Genomic DNA, 17,917 nt, shown 5'->3' on the forward strand with positions numbered 1-17,917 from the left:
GGAATGGGCATCACACCAAAATAAAAGCATCCACCATACTAAAAGCTCCATTTAAATGGAAAAAAGTATGACACAAATATATCACTTCTGTATAGTTATGTAAAATTCACTGTAATACACCTCCTCATCCTATTACTAATATTAATATTATTAATAATAATAATGAATCAATAGTAATTGTGGTAACACTCTATAATAAGGGTAGAGGAATAATCATGAATTAACCCTCCTGTTATGTTCGGGTAATTTTTGACCTGTTTAAGAATTAAAAACAGTGAAAAACAAAGACCCTAACCCTAACCCTAATGCTTTTGTGTTATCCTCAACATTGACTAAATTAATTTGTAAAAAAAAAAAAAAAAAAAAAAAAAAAACATTTTTATGTTTTTATAATATTTGTTTATATTTATGGAATGTCAAACTTTTTGCCTACACCTATTATGTAAAATCTGACCCGTGGGTAAATAATGCTGGTTTTTAATTCACCTAAAATAGACACGAATAAAAATTTGAAGGCGATCATTTTAGGTGAACATTTTTCAAGGTCTTCTACTTCCAGAAGTACAGACACTTTCACTGGGAGGCAGTAGACATCAAATGCATTGTACACAACAGAGATTTAGCAAAATATTTATCATGTTGATGATGAAGAGTTTTTAGAAAATCGTTGATGAAATATGGTGCGCACAGCTTTATAGGATTAATATTTGCAGATACTATACACAGATCTGCACATACTGCCAAAACTTGTAGTACACACACACACTTAGTTATTTGCAGTTGTTTTTAACTTTAAATCCGTGCTTCCGTCCAGGGCTCTGATGCTATTTGAAATGGCCAAACTCTCACGTGACATTCGTTCTTCTGTTGTAAATAAGCGGCGCTTCCAAATTCTCATGTGACCTCGCCAACGTTCTTACGTCACGCGACAGCTACGTAATGCATCAACTGCTGGCAGGAAGTGCTTTTTAAAAGTTAATAACGTTTTAATTATCTATTTAGTTTTTACACAAATGTATCGATTTGCCTAAGGAGACATTCATTGATTGACTGGAGTCGCAAGGATTACTTTTATGCTGCCTAAATGTGAACTTTGGACCGTCAAAGTGCGTGCACCCATGTAATTGCATTATAAGCACCTGACAGAGCTCTATCTTCCTCTAAAAATCTTTATTTGTGTTCTGCTGAAGAAAGACAGTCAAACATATCTGGGAAGTCATCAGGGTAAGTGAGTAATGAGAGAATTTTCATTTTTGGGTGAACAATTCTTTTCAAGATGCACTCAGTAATTTTTTTCCTCATTAAAAAAGTTGTACTCCTAATAGTGGGACGAAGACTTCAGTAATATCAGAAACCTTATAAAAGCTGTTTTATTCTACATGGAGAGGGTCCACTCATGGGGGCTGCCATGTCATGATCACATGACCAGCTGAACTGCTCATTTATCTCTGTAACCGCCCTGTTATTGGAAACTATCTCTCATGGATTAAATTAAACATGGCTGACTGTGAATAGTGAATTTATGCAATTGCATCTGTAACTCAAAACTATTTATTTTGAATGATGCTGCATCTACACCTCTAGGTCCAAGACGGCATACTAAAAAAATGTCAGTGTGCACCTTTAAATGACTGTCGATCATTATTAATATTACTAATCGTTGCAACTCTATTTGCACTAATTGTCCAGCTCACTGACTAAATGATCTTACAAGAAATGTGATGAAACATCTTTTTTATGATAATGGGATGAGTTGTGTTTGACAGTGGTCTAGTGTTTGTTAGCACAATAGTTATGATGGACAGAATATTTAAACTGGTTGCATAAAATACTTTGTAAAGGCAAAACGACTGATGTGTCCATCTGTTTGTGTGTAAGCATACTGTACGTGTTTTGGTGTGCATTGTGTTTGACTGGTCGAAATGAATTATTGATAAATTATGTAAATAATACGCTTTGGACCATAAGTTGCAGGATCTTTCGAATGATGAAAAAAAAAAAAGGTGACATACATAACATTTACATTAACATTTAATACATAACTAAATTGCTTTTACAGTATTTTAGCATTTATTATTATTATTACATAAACATTAAAAATGCTCTTTATCAACAGTAACACCCTATTAAGTTTCTTTCTCACATAAAATGTACCATGGTATTATTAAAGTTTTTAGACATGGGGCCCTATTTTAAGAGTGCTAGTGTTAAGCGCAGCGCTATGCAGTCATGCTATGCAAGTGCAAAGTCATTGGGCATGGCCATCAAGTTTTGGTATTTTATATTATGTCACCGGCTTTTTGCAGTGACTTAAAAATCACTCGATGACAACAGGTGGAAAAATACCTTTAGGCCTACAAATTAGACCATAAATATAATTGTAAATTTAAACATAATAATAATAATAATAATAATAATAACTGAAAAATAAACCATGATCTATAGTTTAACACAAATCCCATACATTTTTGTTTCATATAAGACTGCTACAACTCTGATCGTCAGGGACATAATTTGATGTTCCACTATATTTTCAGAGTTTGGACATGAACTTTATTACCACCTGCTGGTGGAATCTCCAAACTGCAAATGCAGGAACTGAGTTTTCAAACGTCTTAGCGCGACAACCTATTTCACAGGAAAATAGCAAGTTGCACTTTGCGCCACTTCATTACCATACGATACACCCACAGCGCATACACCCACAATAGCGCAAACACTCCCATCCATGCCCACTTGCACTTTGCGCTGGCACAAAAATTGCGATTAGAAATAGCGCTCTCACAAAAATTGGATAAGACATTGCGCACAGTCGTTGCACATAGCCAAAGTCTTTCCAGCAAGTCAGTCCACTGTCGGCCATTTTTGGAACGCTCTTGGGAGGCTATTTCCATTCATGCCAGTGTAGCTCCTATCTACTTTAATGGAGAAAGGCCAAAATCTCAAAAATGGTTGGTCAAGATTACGATCAAAGAACATATTTCAAACCAGCTATTAAATCTGACAATACTGGTATCATAAATTTTAATTTTTTACCTCATATCACACTAAAAAATGAAATTTTCCTGGCTTGTATAGCTAAGGCGCATGCACATTCTTTTTTTTTTTTTTTGCTCCCCTTTTCTCCCCTAGAGTTAAAATTAAAAGAACTGACCATCTCCACTGCAGCCACATTGATTTAGATTGGTGTGTGGTCTCCTCTTTTGTAGTATGTTTTCTATAGTCCACAATCATCTCCTTGGTCTTAATGATGTTCAGAGAGGGGTTTTTATCCTTGCTACTTTATTATGTTAATGTACTCATGCTTGGAAATGTGAAAAGATGACACCCCCCAGTATCAGCCCATTACAAATACTACCAAGTAATATAGGTGCATGTGTAACAATAATCATGCAGCTTTTTCGTGTATTTTTCTTGTGTTTGTGTGTGCTTGTGCTTCTGTGTGCATTTGTGAGTTTCTGACTTACCCTCTTGCAGTCGCAGCTGTCTGAGGTATAGAGGGTTTTGCAGAATGTTACAGCAACCCGAGTCATCCTCTCTGGTCACCAACATCAGATCTGTGTAGATAAAGATTGTCACCTGTAAAAACAGATAAAGGGATTGGGACAGATTTGAACTAAAGAACTGGAATGAATGATACCATATTTTTCCAATTGTATTGCTGATTTGTCATGTTATTTAAATGTAATCTTGACAAACATGTTTGGAGATTTTGATCTTTCCAGATCAAGTAGATAAGAGCTTTATTTGCATGACTAGAAAATAAATGCTTGGAGCTCAAGTGAGCGAACTTGCTTTAAAGGGTCATGGAACCCAAAAACAAGTTTTTTGAGATGTTACATGAACGATGTTGAACCGCGATTCTGGTGGCTCTTTTCAACTGTAAGTGCTATATATACAAAGAAAGTTGTTCATTGTGATAAAATGGTGCTTGTTGAACTAATATAATAGGTATTAAATACAGTAAATACTCTAACAGTATGTGATTTTAGATGCGTACTGTTAGAGTTTCTATGAAAATTAGGCTTCTTATAGATTGAGCTTCATTCACAAAAAATGCCCGACACAATTTACCTTTTGATTTATTTTATATCACTATTACAGCCAAATGAAAGCAGGAGTGGAAAATTAATTTGATTTAAAAGTGTAAATTTTATGATTTCAAAATGGCAAAGGGCTGAACACACAGGTTTATCTCTGCTCCGCCTGCACTCGGCACATAAGTTATCTATAACAGCCTCACTAGATTCTCAAATCAGTCAAAATTATACATAAGGTATCTGTGTCATATTTAGGTGACAAATTGACAACGGGCAACGAAATAGAAGCCTGGACAACATGATGCCTCTAACGGGTGATCCACGCATTGGTATCCTTCATGTGATGGAGCCACTGGAGCGGGGCGTGGTCTGAACAGATGGTGAAAACGCCCCAACAGACAGTATCGGAGGGTGAGAACCACCTACTTGATGGCCAAATATTCCTTCTCAACTGTGCTGTACTTAGTCTCCCTTAATGAGAGCTTAGGGCTAATATACACCATGGGGCACTCCTCCCCCTCCACTATCTGCAAGATAAAGGGGAGAGTGAAGTCAGGAGAGTGCAATAACAGCCCACCACAAAGTGCAGCCTTCATCCGCGTGAATGCCTGCTGACACGGCTCCGTCCACTGGACCGGACTGGTGCCCCTTTTCAGTCAGATCAGTCAGCGGGCTGGTGACGGTCGAATAGTTAGGCGCAAACCTACGATAATAGCCAGCCAGCCCCAGGAACTGTCTCACATCCCTTTAGGTCTTAGGTCTCGGGCAGGCTGGAATCGATGCAGTCTTATCAATTTGGGGCCGCACCTGCCCATGACCCAAGTGGAAGCCCAGATACCATACTTTCACCCACCCAATTGCGCACTTCTTTGGGTTTACCATGAGCCCCGCCGATCTCAACGACCTCAGGACAGCCCTCAGATGCCGCAGGTGCCGCTGCCAATAATTAATGAAAATGATGATGTCATCTAGATAGTCAGAAGCATAAGCAATCTGAGGATTCTGTCCACGAGCCGCTGAAATGTAGGCAGGGACCCAAACAAACCAAACGAAAGTGTCACGAATTGGTATAATCCGAACGGTGTGGAAAATGTGTCATCTTTTCACAGGACATGGGAGTTAAGGGGATCTGCCAATATCCATCCGTCAAATTCAGTGTTGGATAAAAGTGAGCCGCGCTTAACCAATCGAGCAGTTCATCAATCCGAGGCATCAGGTACTCATCAAACTTTGACACCGCATTGACTTTTCTATAATCCACACAGAACCGGACCGAGCCATTGCTCTTAGGAACCAGAAACACCGGGCTGGCTCAGTCACTGTGGGATTCTTCTATTACCCCATATCCAGCATGTCCTTTCATTCTTCCCAAACCACTTCTCTTTTGTGCTCGGGGAATCGGTAGGGACGACTATATACCACTTCCCCTGGGGTCGAGTTAAGGGGATCTGCCAATATCCATTCGTCAAATTCGGTGTCGGATAAAAGCGAGCCGCGCTTCACTCATCGAGCAGTTCATCAATCCAAGGCATCAGGTATGCATCAAACTTTGACACCGCATTGACTTTTCTATAATCCACACAGAACCGGACCAAGCCGTCGCTCTTAGGAACCAGAAACACCGGGCTGGCTCAGTCACTGTGGGATTCTTCTATTACCCCATATCCAGCATGTCCTTTAATTCTTCCCAAACCACTTCTTTTTTGGCTCGGGGAATCGGTAGGGACGACTATGTACCACTTCCCCTGGGGTCGTTTCGATATGGTGTTCTATGAGATTCATATGACCAGGAAAAGGTGATGTCACGTTGGAGAATTGTCCTTGCAACCCGGCAACCTCCGTGACTTGGGATGGTGAGAGGTGATCTCCACAAGTGACCAGGGTGACTCGATCGGTGGCTTTTAAGTTCACCTCCGGTCCGAGCTCCTCCCTCTCCGGTACCACTGTTGCCAAAGTCACGGGGACCGGATCCCTCCGTGGTTTTAGGAGGCTGAGGTGGTAAATCTGACGTGCTCCGCCTCTATCCGTTTGTTTCACCTCATAATCAATTTCCCCAACTTGCTGTGTGACCTCAAAGGGTCCTTGCCACTTGGCGAGTAATTTAGAGCTCGATGTGGGGAGCAATACAAGGGCTTTATCTCCCGGTGTAAATTCCCGTAGCTGAGTACCCCATTATACAGCCGGCTTTGATGTTCTTGAGCCTGGAACAAATTCTCCTTTGTTAATTGCCCCAGTGTGTGGAGATTTGCTCTCAGGTCAGGAACGTACTGAATTTCATTTGTGCTGTTTGAAGGTCCCTCCTCCCAGTTTTCCCACAGGACGTCGAGCACACCGTGCAGTTGACGCCCATACAATAGTTCAAATGGGGAGAGCCCCGTGGAGACTTGCAGGACTTCTTGCACTGCAAATAATAGGGGCTCGAGCCACTTGTTCCAATTTTGAGCGTCCTCACGCACAAACTTACGAATCATATTCTTTAGGGTCTGATTAAATCGTTCGACCAAGCCGTCCGTTTGGGGGTGGTAAATTATGGTCCGAATTGATTTAATCCCCAGTAATTTGTATAGTTTGAGTAGTGTACGTGACATGAACATAGTGCCCTGATCAGTGAGAATTTCTTTCGGAATCCCCATTCTGGAGATTATTCTGAAGAGTGCCTCCGCAACACTTCATGCTGAAATGTTGCGCAGAGGCACTGCTTCCGGATATCGCTTTGCATAGTCCACCAGAACCAACACAAAGCGATGCCTATGTGCCGTCCCCTCTAATGGCCCGACGAGGTCCATACCAATTCTTTCGAAGAGAACCTTGATCAATGGAAGGTGGTTCAATGGCACTCTTGGGGTGGCCGGCGGATTCACCAGCTGACATTCACGGAATGCCGCACACCACCCACGAATACTCCCGTGAATGCCTGGCCAATAGAAATGAGCCATTAGACGGTTCAGTGTTTTTTCCTTCCCTAAGTGACCCGCCATCGTATTATAATAAGCTGTCTGGAATAACATTTCCTGACGGCTCTTCGGTACTAATGATTGGGTTGTATCCTCCTTTGTCTGAGTATCCTGCGTCACTCGATACAACTGATCCTTGATAACTGAAAAATACAGATATGCGAGTGCAATGTCTGGCTGGAGGCATTGACTATCAATCACTCTCACTTGGTCAAAGGCGTGCCTAAGGGTCTCGTCTCACATCTGCTCCAGAGGGAAATCCCCTGCAGGGAATCCTCTAAGGGCTGGGGAAGCTGAGTCTTCCCCCTCCCTTACGTCCTCCTGACGTGGAGCTGACATAGACGGCCCCGACTCTGCCTCCCCAGCCAGCGTATCACACACCACACACAGATACACTTTGTTGCAGGACCCATCCACACATATTCCCCTTAATAAAGTAGTAAATGCGAGCCAATTCGTACCCAAGATTAGTGGATGGGAAAGGCGGGGACTAACCGCAGCCTCGACACTATGATTTTGTCCCCAATATAGAATAATGACCATCACTAAAGGGTAATTTTGTATATCCATATCCCCATGCACACACCTTACCATAACCCGCCGGCTTGTATCCAAAGACTCGGATTGAACCAAGCTTTGGTGAATGGAGGTTTGATTACAACTTGAATCCACCAAGGCTTGGTATGTACCCCCTTAATACCCACAGGTATCCAGTATGCTCTTATTTGATTGGGGGTGGCCTGTGGCATGTCGGGGATCTGGACCAATGTCTCCACCTCCATCGCGGGGCATCAGTCCTGGAAATGCCCAGGTTCCCCGCAGCTCCAGCAGTCCTGCCCAGACTTCACACCCACACCCGCGTCAGCGGATTCACCAGCCTGTGGGAAAGAGTGGAGAGGGTTAAGGAAAACGGGCAGGTTGAACGGCCCACAGGACCGAGGAACCAGTTTTTGGGGCCAGAATTTCTATCTGGGGAATAGGAACAGAATGAGGGGAAGGAGAGGGGGAGGGAGGAGAGAGAGAGGGAGAGAGAGAAGAAGAAGAAGGCTCGCCGGCCCTCGAATACTCCACCATATGGTCCTCAGCCAGCTGGACCGCCCCATCCAATGACGCTGTCCCTTTCAGTAGCCAGGTGATTAACTGCTCCAGTACCACCAGTTCGAGTATCTCCTCTGCGTCATGATCTTCAGACTGCAGCCACCTTCAGCAGGTGTCACAGAGCTGTCGAGCGAATCCAGACGTTGGCGATGTTGCTCTGGGCTTCAGCCGACCTATTGCATGATGGCTTTCTTCAGGTCTTCGTACACCAGAAGGTTCGACGCAGGTAATGTTGGGCCATGAGTTGTGCTTTCCCGGACAACAGCGGCAGGAGGCGGGCTATCCACTGAGTGCTGAGCCAGTTCCATGCTCCTGCCGTCCACTGAAAGAGCTCGAGGAATGCCTCCGGGTCGTCCTGAGATCAAAACTTCATCAGCTTGATGTGCGGTATGGCCGTAGATGGGTCCAGGGTCGCGGCTGAAGACCCCTCCTTGTGTGCCAAGCTCCATAGCACTTGCCAGTCCTCCGCTTGAGCCTGGAAGAGTGCCTGGAACTGCTGCTCCTGTTCCATATGCAGCTCGAGCAGAGACTGATGTTGGGTTTGGTGGATGCTGGCGAGGGTCTTGAGTACTTCGGCCAGCAGCGACGACTCCATGACGGAGTTTCTTCCTCCTAATCCAGGGTTTCGACACAACTGTGACAAGTCACAAACTCTCTTTCAAGGAGGAAGTGGGAGCTGGACAAACAGTTCAGCATGAGCCTTTATTGCACAAACTTTTCAGTGTAACACACACTAATGCTTTTCAGCCATTTACTGCATACAGGAACACACAATGCTTCGTGTTCTCTCTCTCTCTCTGGTGGTTTGGACTGCCCTTTTAACCCCCTCCAGCTCTCACTGCAACACAAAACTGTTATCGACTTTGAAACTGTTAGAGGTGATTTCCCACAGGTGTCAATCCTTACCGCTCTTCCTCTCCCAGCCTCGCTCTCCACAGATGTCGCTCAGCCACATCACCACAGGGATGTTCATATTCTGATGTCAACGCTGGGCTATTTACTAAAGTGAAGAATGTGATTAGGTGTACGTACAGTATGAGCGACAGCAAACCACTCCTCATAGTAGTAGGATCAGTGAGGCTGTATGTTGAATCTGTCGGAGGGAGGGTCACGCACTGGTGAGTTCTGGGAGTCAGTGCGCAGGGAAGCATCTCACATTTGGTTGCACATCTTTTGATTACTGGGCTATATATGCATGCAGAAGCATTTTTAAGACAATAAAGTGTTGTGACCAGAGAACAAGTCTCAGGGTTCCCACTCTTTTCAACCAATGACATTTCCATGACTTTTCCATGAATTTTCCATGACTTGAAAGATAACATCCATGCCCAAACATTTAGCCTTCCATTCTGAAAATGGCACCGAAATCACATAATCGCAAATTTGTAAAAAAAAACAAAACCACACCATTGTTTGATAAAAGTTAAACTGAAAACATTTAATTTTACATTTAATCCATACACACACATTGCGTGAATCCTAAAATGGGCGGGTATTAGCGTCACATCGTTGTCTCTAAGGGTGCTTTCACACTTGGTTTGATTGCTTGGACCGCACCCAGGTTCATTTCTTCGCCCCTCCCCCCGCCCCCACTGGTCTCTGTTCACATTATATTATTTCGGTCCGAACCGCATTCCAACAACAGCCTGAGTACAAACGACAGCTGTTTACCACTGTAACTAGGTAACAACTCAAGACATCAGCTTTGATGTGTTATTAAAGTATTCATCTCTTTGAATTTACCACCAAAACTTTACATGCACAAAACGACACTTGTGTTTGTCTCCCAAGGATGCATTGAATGTGTAATGATGTGATGAAAATTAGCATTTGTCTAACGCGAGCCCGTGGATGGGTTGCAAGAGGAATTTATTTAGACACAAGCAAACTGTACAAAATTTGACCAATCTTCTGCCTCGGACTCCACTCGTGCACAAAGCAGGAAAAAACTGCTTTATGAAACAACTTAATTTGTGTGACTCTTGGAGGAGATTATACCCCATACTGCTCTACAGTGACAAAGGGCCACCCTCACATCGACTATGTTTTTTCTCTAATTATCTTTTTCCCAGAGTAGAGGTCTGTTCTATGGATCTATCTCAGACCACGGGACAGTCTCTCTTATTTACAAATCCACAAGTAAATCAAAAGAAATTCGAAAGTGGTGCTTGCATCCGAAGTGGATACATAGTCCTATTTTATTAGAACATATAGACATTTATTTTGATGCAAAAAATACTATATTAATTAATACTATATAACGCTGAAAATAGTTTAGTAAGACTGAAACAATCATTCTGTGTAGCCTAGGTCTATGATAAGAAATATCTTTAATATCTTCTTTGTCACAAAACAAAACAATATCCTACTTGATAGTATTACGTTATGCCATTGTATCTTCATCTCTCCAAAACTCCACAAAACTGCACAGAACGTGTGTTCAGTGTGAGGAGATGCGCTGTTCTTAATGAGACAGTAACCATATTTTAAGAGAAGCTTACATTTATTTGTTTAGCAGACATTTTATCCAAAGTGACTCACAAATGAGAAAGAGACACAACATCCATAAAAATTATATTGAAATCAATTATGTGCATAGTGCAAGTATAGGACACATGATGATTTTAATTAGGAGTTCTGTGTGTTTTGCAGTATTAATATTTAATTTTAAAATAATACAGTTTGATATATGCTACGTTTACTTTTGGCCCACTGCCCTCAATCAAGTTTGATTGCATGATTGATGTACTGTCCCGTTTTGTTTTTGGTAATCATTTTCAAAGATGTGTTAGAATATTGTAAAGGAATTCAATGGCAGAAGTTAGGATGAATAACATATTCTCTAAACCTTTTTAAATTGCAATCAGATGTCACCCTGTCATCAAGGGAATTCAAACATATGACCTGGAACACCGCTTAGCACTATACGCAGACGATGCTCTTATGTTTTTGTCTGACCTCAGTAGGACTATTCCAGCCCTGATCAAATAAATGGACAGATTTGGAATGTTCTTAGGATATAAAATAAATAATAATAAATCATCCATCCTTTTCCTCAATACTCAAGAAAGGCTTTGCCCTATAAATTCACCATTCCTTTATTAATGCAATTAATTAATTTAAATATCTAGGCATAGTTATTACTCCACAATTAAAAAAGCTAAACTCAGCAAACTATAAACCAGTCACAACTAAAGTTGCAGAATCTCTGAATAGATGGGCTTCTCTTCCAGTTTCCTTGATTGGACGTATAAATATCATTAAGATTATTCCTAAATTTTTTCATCTGTATCAAAGAGATAACCATGGATTGAAGATCTGCAGCATGAACTTTTTCAGATTTGGAATCAAGTATGCAGCAGGGCCCAATGTTTATCAATAAATGTTAGAATCAAGTTGATTCAGTACGATTGGATAATGAGAACTTCTATCACTCCTGTTAAGATAAATATATTTAATCCTAATATTCAAGATCTTTGCATTAAATGTCAAAACCACAGGGAAACCTTATTTCACTGTATTTGGGAATGTGAGGAGATAAGAATATTCTGAAAAGGAGTAATAGGATTTATCTCCAATATAATATCCAAACCTATTCCCCTTACCCCCAAACTTTGTGTCTTGGACTTACTATCTGCAATTTTATCTTTGTCTAGTTACAAAACCACTAGTCCCATGCTTCCAAGTAATTATTATTATTATTATTATTATTATTATTATTATTATAACATGTAACATCTAAAGTGTCACTGCTTAATTTCCCTCTGCTTCTCTATCTATCTATCTTTTTTTCTTCCTGCAGGGGGCTCTTGACGACTTTGAAAACTGAATCCTCCATTCATCTGCATTTATTGTAAATCTCAGAATGTTACACTGGATAGTAATATTAATTAATAATGATAATTGCAAGAATTCCTAATTGTGAATGGAAATCCACCTATGTATTAAAACATTTTTTAAATCCTCAGCCAGTAATAGCAAATGACTGCACTGTAAAAAATGTCCATCATTTTAATGGTAAAAGACTGTACAAATGTTACAGTAAAAAACATTAATTAAACGGGCAGTTACCTTAAAATATAAGGTAAAAAATTATAATATATTTAAAAAGACAATACATGTAATTTTACAGTACAATGTTGTAAAAATTTAATTTTTACATGTATAAAGTATGATTTTACTGTATAATTAACTGTAAAAATTTATATTATGTTTAACAAGATAGTAAATGTACTTTTTATGGTAAATTATTGTAAAAATTTGGATAATCGGGCATTACCAGAATTCCCTTTGTTACCCATCACATTTCATTATATTTTATGGGAATAGTTGTTTCTTCTTATTTTTAATATCACTTATCTACATTGGGGTGTTCTGTGTTATATTTGATGTAGTTTAGTTAATGTTTATTGCATTATTTTAATTGCACACGTGTTACCCTGATGGTGTTTAGTGTTTGTGTGAATGACACTGAGCACTGTCTCTACATGTTTATTGGTCATAGCTCTTGGAAAGGCCACAACTGATGAACTTCATGTCATCATGTGCCTTTCTGTAAATACTACAGTGAGTAACAATATATTATAATTTAGTATAAGTTATTAAGTTTATTACGTTTATATAATTTAATAATATAAAGGTAATGCACCGTAAAATATACAGGCATCAAAATTACATCCCGTAAAGCCTAAAGCGTGGTTACCGTATTTTTTACATTGAATTGCTGGCAACCACAGCTGCCAGTTTTTTTTACTGTAAATTTAACAGGATTTTTTTTTTTTTTACAGTGTGTGATTGGACATCGTAAATAGCAAAATAGTCATTTTAACAGTGTTAAACATGTTTTACATTTGTAATTTAACACATCAACTTTGATAGCCCTAAAAATACTAAAACTATAAGAAAAACGTCCTGGTTACTTTCGTAACCTCCGTTCCCTGATGGAGGGATCAAGAAGTTGTGTCAATGTAGTGACACTAGGGGTCACTCTTGGGAGCCCCAAATACCTCTGCTTTTTAAAAAAAAGGCCAATGAGAATTGGCGAGTGGAATTTGCATGCCACTCCCCCGGACATATGGGTATAAAAGGAGCTGGTATGCAACCACTAATTCAGGTTTTGTGCTAAAGAGCCGAGACCAGGTCCCGGCTATTTCAGCGGTTAGTTCAGCGTTGTGGCAAGAGGGACACAATGTCTCGTTCCCTCCATCAGGGAACAGAGGTTACGAAAGTAACCAGGACTTTCCCTATCTGTCACTCACTTGACGTTGTGTCGATGTAGTGACACTAGGGGTCCCTATACAAAACGCCACAACTGTCGAACTGTGTTACGTGAACTGGCAGTGTGTGAAGGGCAGACCGCTGTGTGCCAAGTAGCCAGTGCACCAGGCCATCACGTAACCTCCCCCAATGCTCTTATCAGCTTCAAACGGTCCTTCAGGAACAAGTCGACTGCCCAACTTTAGGGACAGGCTAGCCCAGCCGAGGCCTCTTTCCCTCTCTTTTCTCCCCAAAAAGAGTGGATTTTGTTAACTGACTGGGAGCCATAAGTGTCTGCGTCGGGGGGTGTCCCTCCCAAGGGGAAGACACCGCAGAGACCACACCTCAAGGTAGCGGCGTTCTCACCCTTCACCGAGGTGAAGCAGACACCGCTGAACATGGGCGGGCGCATGGCGAACTGAATTGCGTAGCCGAGTCAGACGGTCCAGGTCAGCCATCGCAACGGGTTGGAAAGTGCAAGCCATGTGCCCAAACTCCTGGCAAGGTGGACCAAGGAAATGATCACATCGGACGTGATGCGGTTGGGGCCTCGCAGTGGGGCGGAGCTCGAGGTGCCACGTCGAGGGGACTCGAGCCCCGTGGCCGTGCTGAGTCCAGGGACATCGAAGCACTTACCTGGCTCCTGCCGCCCACCATAAGATTGGCCGAGGAGGGGGGAGGAGGAATCTCTGACCCAGGAGACAAGGGAACCATTCTTTTGTCAGGCTTTTGGGTGCCGCAGCCTCCTGAGCATGCGGTGACAAAAGATTCCCTTCCGGCCCTCCACCGGGGGATGGAGTGGTCTGTCAACCAGCCCCAGAGAAGTGGGTCTCCTCGCCCCTGGGTCACCCGTCTCGGGGGCGCTTCGAAGCCTTCCTTGGGTTCTTAGCGTCCGGCCATGAGACGGGTGGTGTCTGCTTCCTGTGGAGGGCTCCACGCCAGAGCTGAGCCACGGGGGCAAGCTGCGGCAGAGCCGGTGTTGTTGCTGCAGGAGGACACCCTTGGCAATGACCAGACAGGGTGCGGGGTCTTAAGCCGTGCTGGGGCAGGATATGTTGTAAGGCCTCCGTCTTTTTCTTCACCATGAGAACTGCTGGGCAAAGTCCTCGACGGCGTTGCCAAACAGGCCAACCTGGGAAATGGGTGCATCAAGGAACCGTGCCTTGTCCGCCTCTCCCATCTCGACCAAGTTGAGCCAAAGGTGGCGCTCCTGGACCACCAAGGTGGACATCTCCTGCCCGAGAGACCACGCTGTGACCATCACCCGGAGAGCGAGGTCGGTCACCGAGCGCGGTTCTTGCATCAGTCCCAGGTCAGAACTACCCTCGTGCAGTTCTTTTAGTGCCTTGGCTTGGTGTACTTGCAGGAGAGCTGTGGCATGCAGGGCGGAGGCGGCTTGTCCAGCGGCAGTCGTCAGGTACGACGTAAACCTGTGGCGGTGCTCTGTGGACACAAGTGCACTGCAAGCACCTTATCCACGTGGGGATCACCGAATACCATCTGGCCGCTCCACCATCGAGGGTAATGAGAGCGGGGGAGCTGAAAGACCGGGCAGTAAAAGGTGCCTCCTACGATCTTGTCAGCTCCTCATGCACTTCCGGGAAGAAAGGAACGGGGGCGGGGCGTGGCCATGGGCGGTGCCTTGAGCCCAGGAACCAATCGTTGAGCTGCGAGGTTTCAGGGGAGAGTGGAGAGTTCCACTCTAGCCCGACACTCACGGTGCCCGGGAAAGCATGTCCATCATTTCCGGATCGGCATGAGACTGGGCGACCATTCCCGAAGGAGGAAGCGCAGCCAAAGCCTCTGCGTCAGACTGGACGAGCCCGCTCTTCGATGCTGTGCTCGATAACTCATCGTCTTCCCGAGCTCCAAACGAGAAGTCGAACTCGCGCTGAGACGAGCCGGCGGTCTCGTGCGAGAGCTCGATCGGGGCAATCGAGCGTACTAGGGAATAGGAGGTCCGTGGGGGGATACCCAGCAGAGGTGGTCCCATTGATGTCCCCAAATCGGCTCCAGTGCTAACTGACGTGGCCTCAAACCCGTAGGTAGAAGGAAAGCAAGCCACTTTCTTACGAAAGCAAGCCGTGACCGCAACATTGCCATGGTCATGTTCTCGCAATGAGGACATGACTCATCCATGAACGATGGGCAGTACCCAGACACATAAGACAGCGATCATGGCCGTCAGAAGCGGAGAGATAAGGACCACAACCAGGAATAATACACAAACGGAAAGGCATCTTTAAAAAGACGTTCCGTGTGTGTGCCGCTCTTTTTGTGAATTAAAATATACTCTTTTAGAATATACTCTCTTATTTTCGCTCTGCCGAAGTGCCCAGGGGCATTCTCTGCACTCCACGGGTGCAGAGGGGGAGAAGCCGCTGAAATGCACCGTAAATCCAGCAGTTTTTAGGTGTGTCTTTGGAGGGAATTGAATTCAGTGCACTGAATACAACTGCTCGGCTCCAAAGAGAAAAATCTGAATGAGTGGTTGAATACCAGCTCCTTTTATACCTGTATGTCCGGGGAAGTGGCATGCAAATTCCACTCACCAATTCTCATTGGCCTTTTTTCAAAAAAGCAGGTGTTTGGGGCACCCAAGTGTGACCCCTAGTGTCACTACATCGACACGACATCGAGTGTGTGACAGATAGGGAACTAAATATAAGCTGAAAATACTTAAACTAATGATCATAGAGTATATTTGTCTCAAATTAAATTGGAATGAAAATGAAATAGAAATAACCACAAATTAAAAAATTCATAAGTATAATTACACTGATGTAGATCATTACTGCTGTCAACACAATCAGACAGTTAATAGCTTAATGGTGTCTACACCCCATGCTTGGTTATGCATCATTGTGGGTGCTGACAGACGCAATGCAAATAGTATTTTTGTTGTTTGGGTTGCTAGAATGATCAGATACACACACACCCACCTACGCACACACGCGCACACATGCGTGTACGCACACAAACACACACAGAATGAATTTCCAAAATCATTGCTCCTTCCTTGATTTTATTTTTTGGCAAAACCTTTCATGTCTCCTGACTGTGGAAAGTCCATAACAAAGACATATGATGTTTGTCAACTGCAAAATCAGAGATCATGCCACTGGCACAGCACAACATGACAATTGTTTTCAGAGGCAATTTATCTCATTTAAATTGTTAGCAGGGCTGAAACAATTAGTCGACGTTATCGACAACGTTGACAATAAAAAATTGTCGACAAAATTTTTTGTTGTCGAATAGTCATTTGATCGAATTTAACGTAACATTAAACTGTAATAATGACGGGCGAGAGCAGCACTGCAGTTCACGCCTGACTAAGGAGAGGAAGAATTACATAGCTCACAGTCCAGATGCACTCTAAACTTTCCAAACAGCTTCAAGTGATGTAGATCACAAAGTATGAGGGAATTATAAGGCAAAAATACCAAATAAGTAAATACAGAAGCACTCTCGTTGTGGAATAAGTGGAGCCGTTAGCTCTTTAAAGGAAACACCCCGGCATTACATCTTAAATGCAGCTAAATTTAATGCGTTGTAGCTTTATTACATTTCAAATAATACGGAAGTAGAACATGTAAATAACTCCGAAATGGTCATTTCTGGAATTTCTCTGTGCAGTCAGCGCAACTTCAATGAGTTGCGCGAATGTCCCGATCTAAGGGGGAGAGATTGAAACTGCACCCGGCTGATACACACTATGTCACGGGGATGTTCATCCCTCAAGCGCGCACGCTTAATGCAGGTAGATTATAACGTGATGGCTCGCGACTTATTGAATCATTATATATGTGTCACTGTGCATTTCTTACCATGAAGAAATCTTATATGTTGCTTCTCAAGTAAATGCATCTTGTTTTAAGGATTTTTAGACAATTTAAAATGGAAAACAAGACAAAAACACTTGATAACAATTTTTTGCAGTGAATTTCTTTACTGAATTAAAATTAATAAATAGTATTTTTTTCCCTTTAATTCAGTGAATGTCATTTAGAGGTATTTTTAAAAGATGATTTTGTCTTCTATATTGTTAGTAAGTATGTATAATACAAACTTTTAAGTCGGCACAAGCTGAATAATTGGTTAAGATCTAATGATGAATCGTTGCAATAATCACCGAATAGTCGAATAATCGTTCTAATAATCATTAGATTAATTGATTTTCAAAATAATTGTTAGTAGTAGCCCTAATTGTTAGGCAGCAGGGTTGCCCTTCCCATCATCCATGATCATTCAAAAAGCCACTAGTACACCATGCGGCTTGTTGAGGAGAGGTGTGCTATTACTTTTCTAAGTTATTTTCACCTAGTGGACAGTAAAATGTAAAAAAAAAAAAAATCATATAGACTTAGACTGAATAAGTGACCCGAGCCATATCTAGGGACAAGAATATCATAGAGATTTGGAGGTGGGCACTTTTACTTGCACTTAGAACACCCTAGCAACCCTCTAGCAATGCCCTTGCAACAACCCAGGACATCATAGAAACTGCATGGGAACTGTGATGGAACGACACACCCTTCCCCTAAATTATCATGGCCCGGACTCTTC

General features: G+C 42.5%; 1 protein-coding gene across 2 annotated transcripts in view; it reads right to left on the reverse strand.

Moving 5' to 3' along the window:
* Positions 1-17,917, reverse strand: part of rgs3a (regulator of G protein signaling 3a) — a 325,489-nt gene that overhangs the window by 291,621 nt on the left and 15,951 nt on the right. Inside the window, exon 3 of one of the 2 annotated variants that reach the window (XM_051689346.1) lies at positions 3,468-3,579. In XM_051689346.1, the coding sequence (XP_051545306.1) occupies positions 3,468-3,579 (112 nt within the window). The remainder of the gene's footprint in view (positions 1-3,467; positions 3,580-17,917) is intronic. The other variant, XM_051689356.1, reaches the window with a different exon arrangement.

The sequence above is a fragment of the Myxocyprinus asiaticus genome, chromosome 4 (genome assembly GCF_019703515.2).
Source record: "Myxocyprinus asiaticus isolate MX2 ecotype Aquarium Trade chromosome 4, UBuf_Myxa_2, whole genome shotgun sequence".
Taxonomy (NCBI): Eukaryota; Metazoa; Chordata; class Actinopteri; order Cypriniformes; family Catostomidae; genus Myxocyprinus; species Myxocyprinus asiaticus.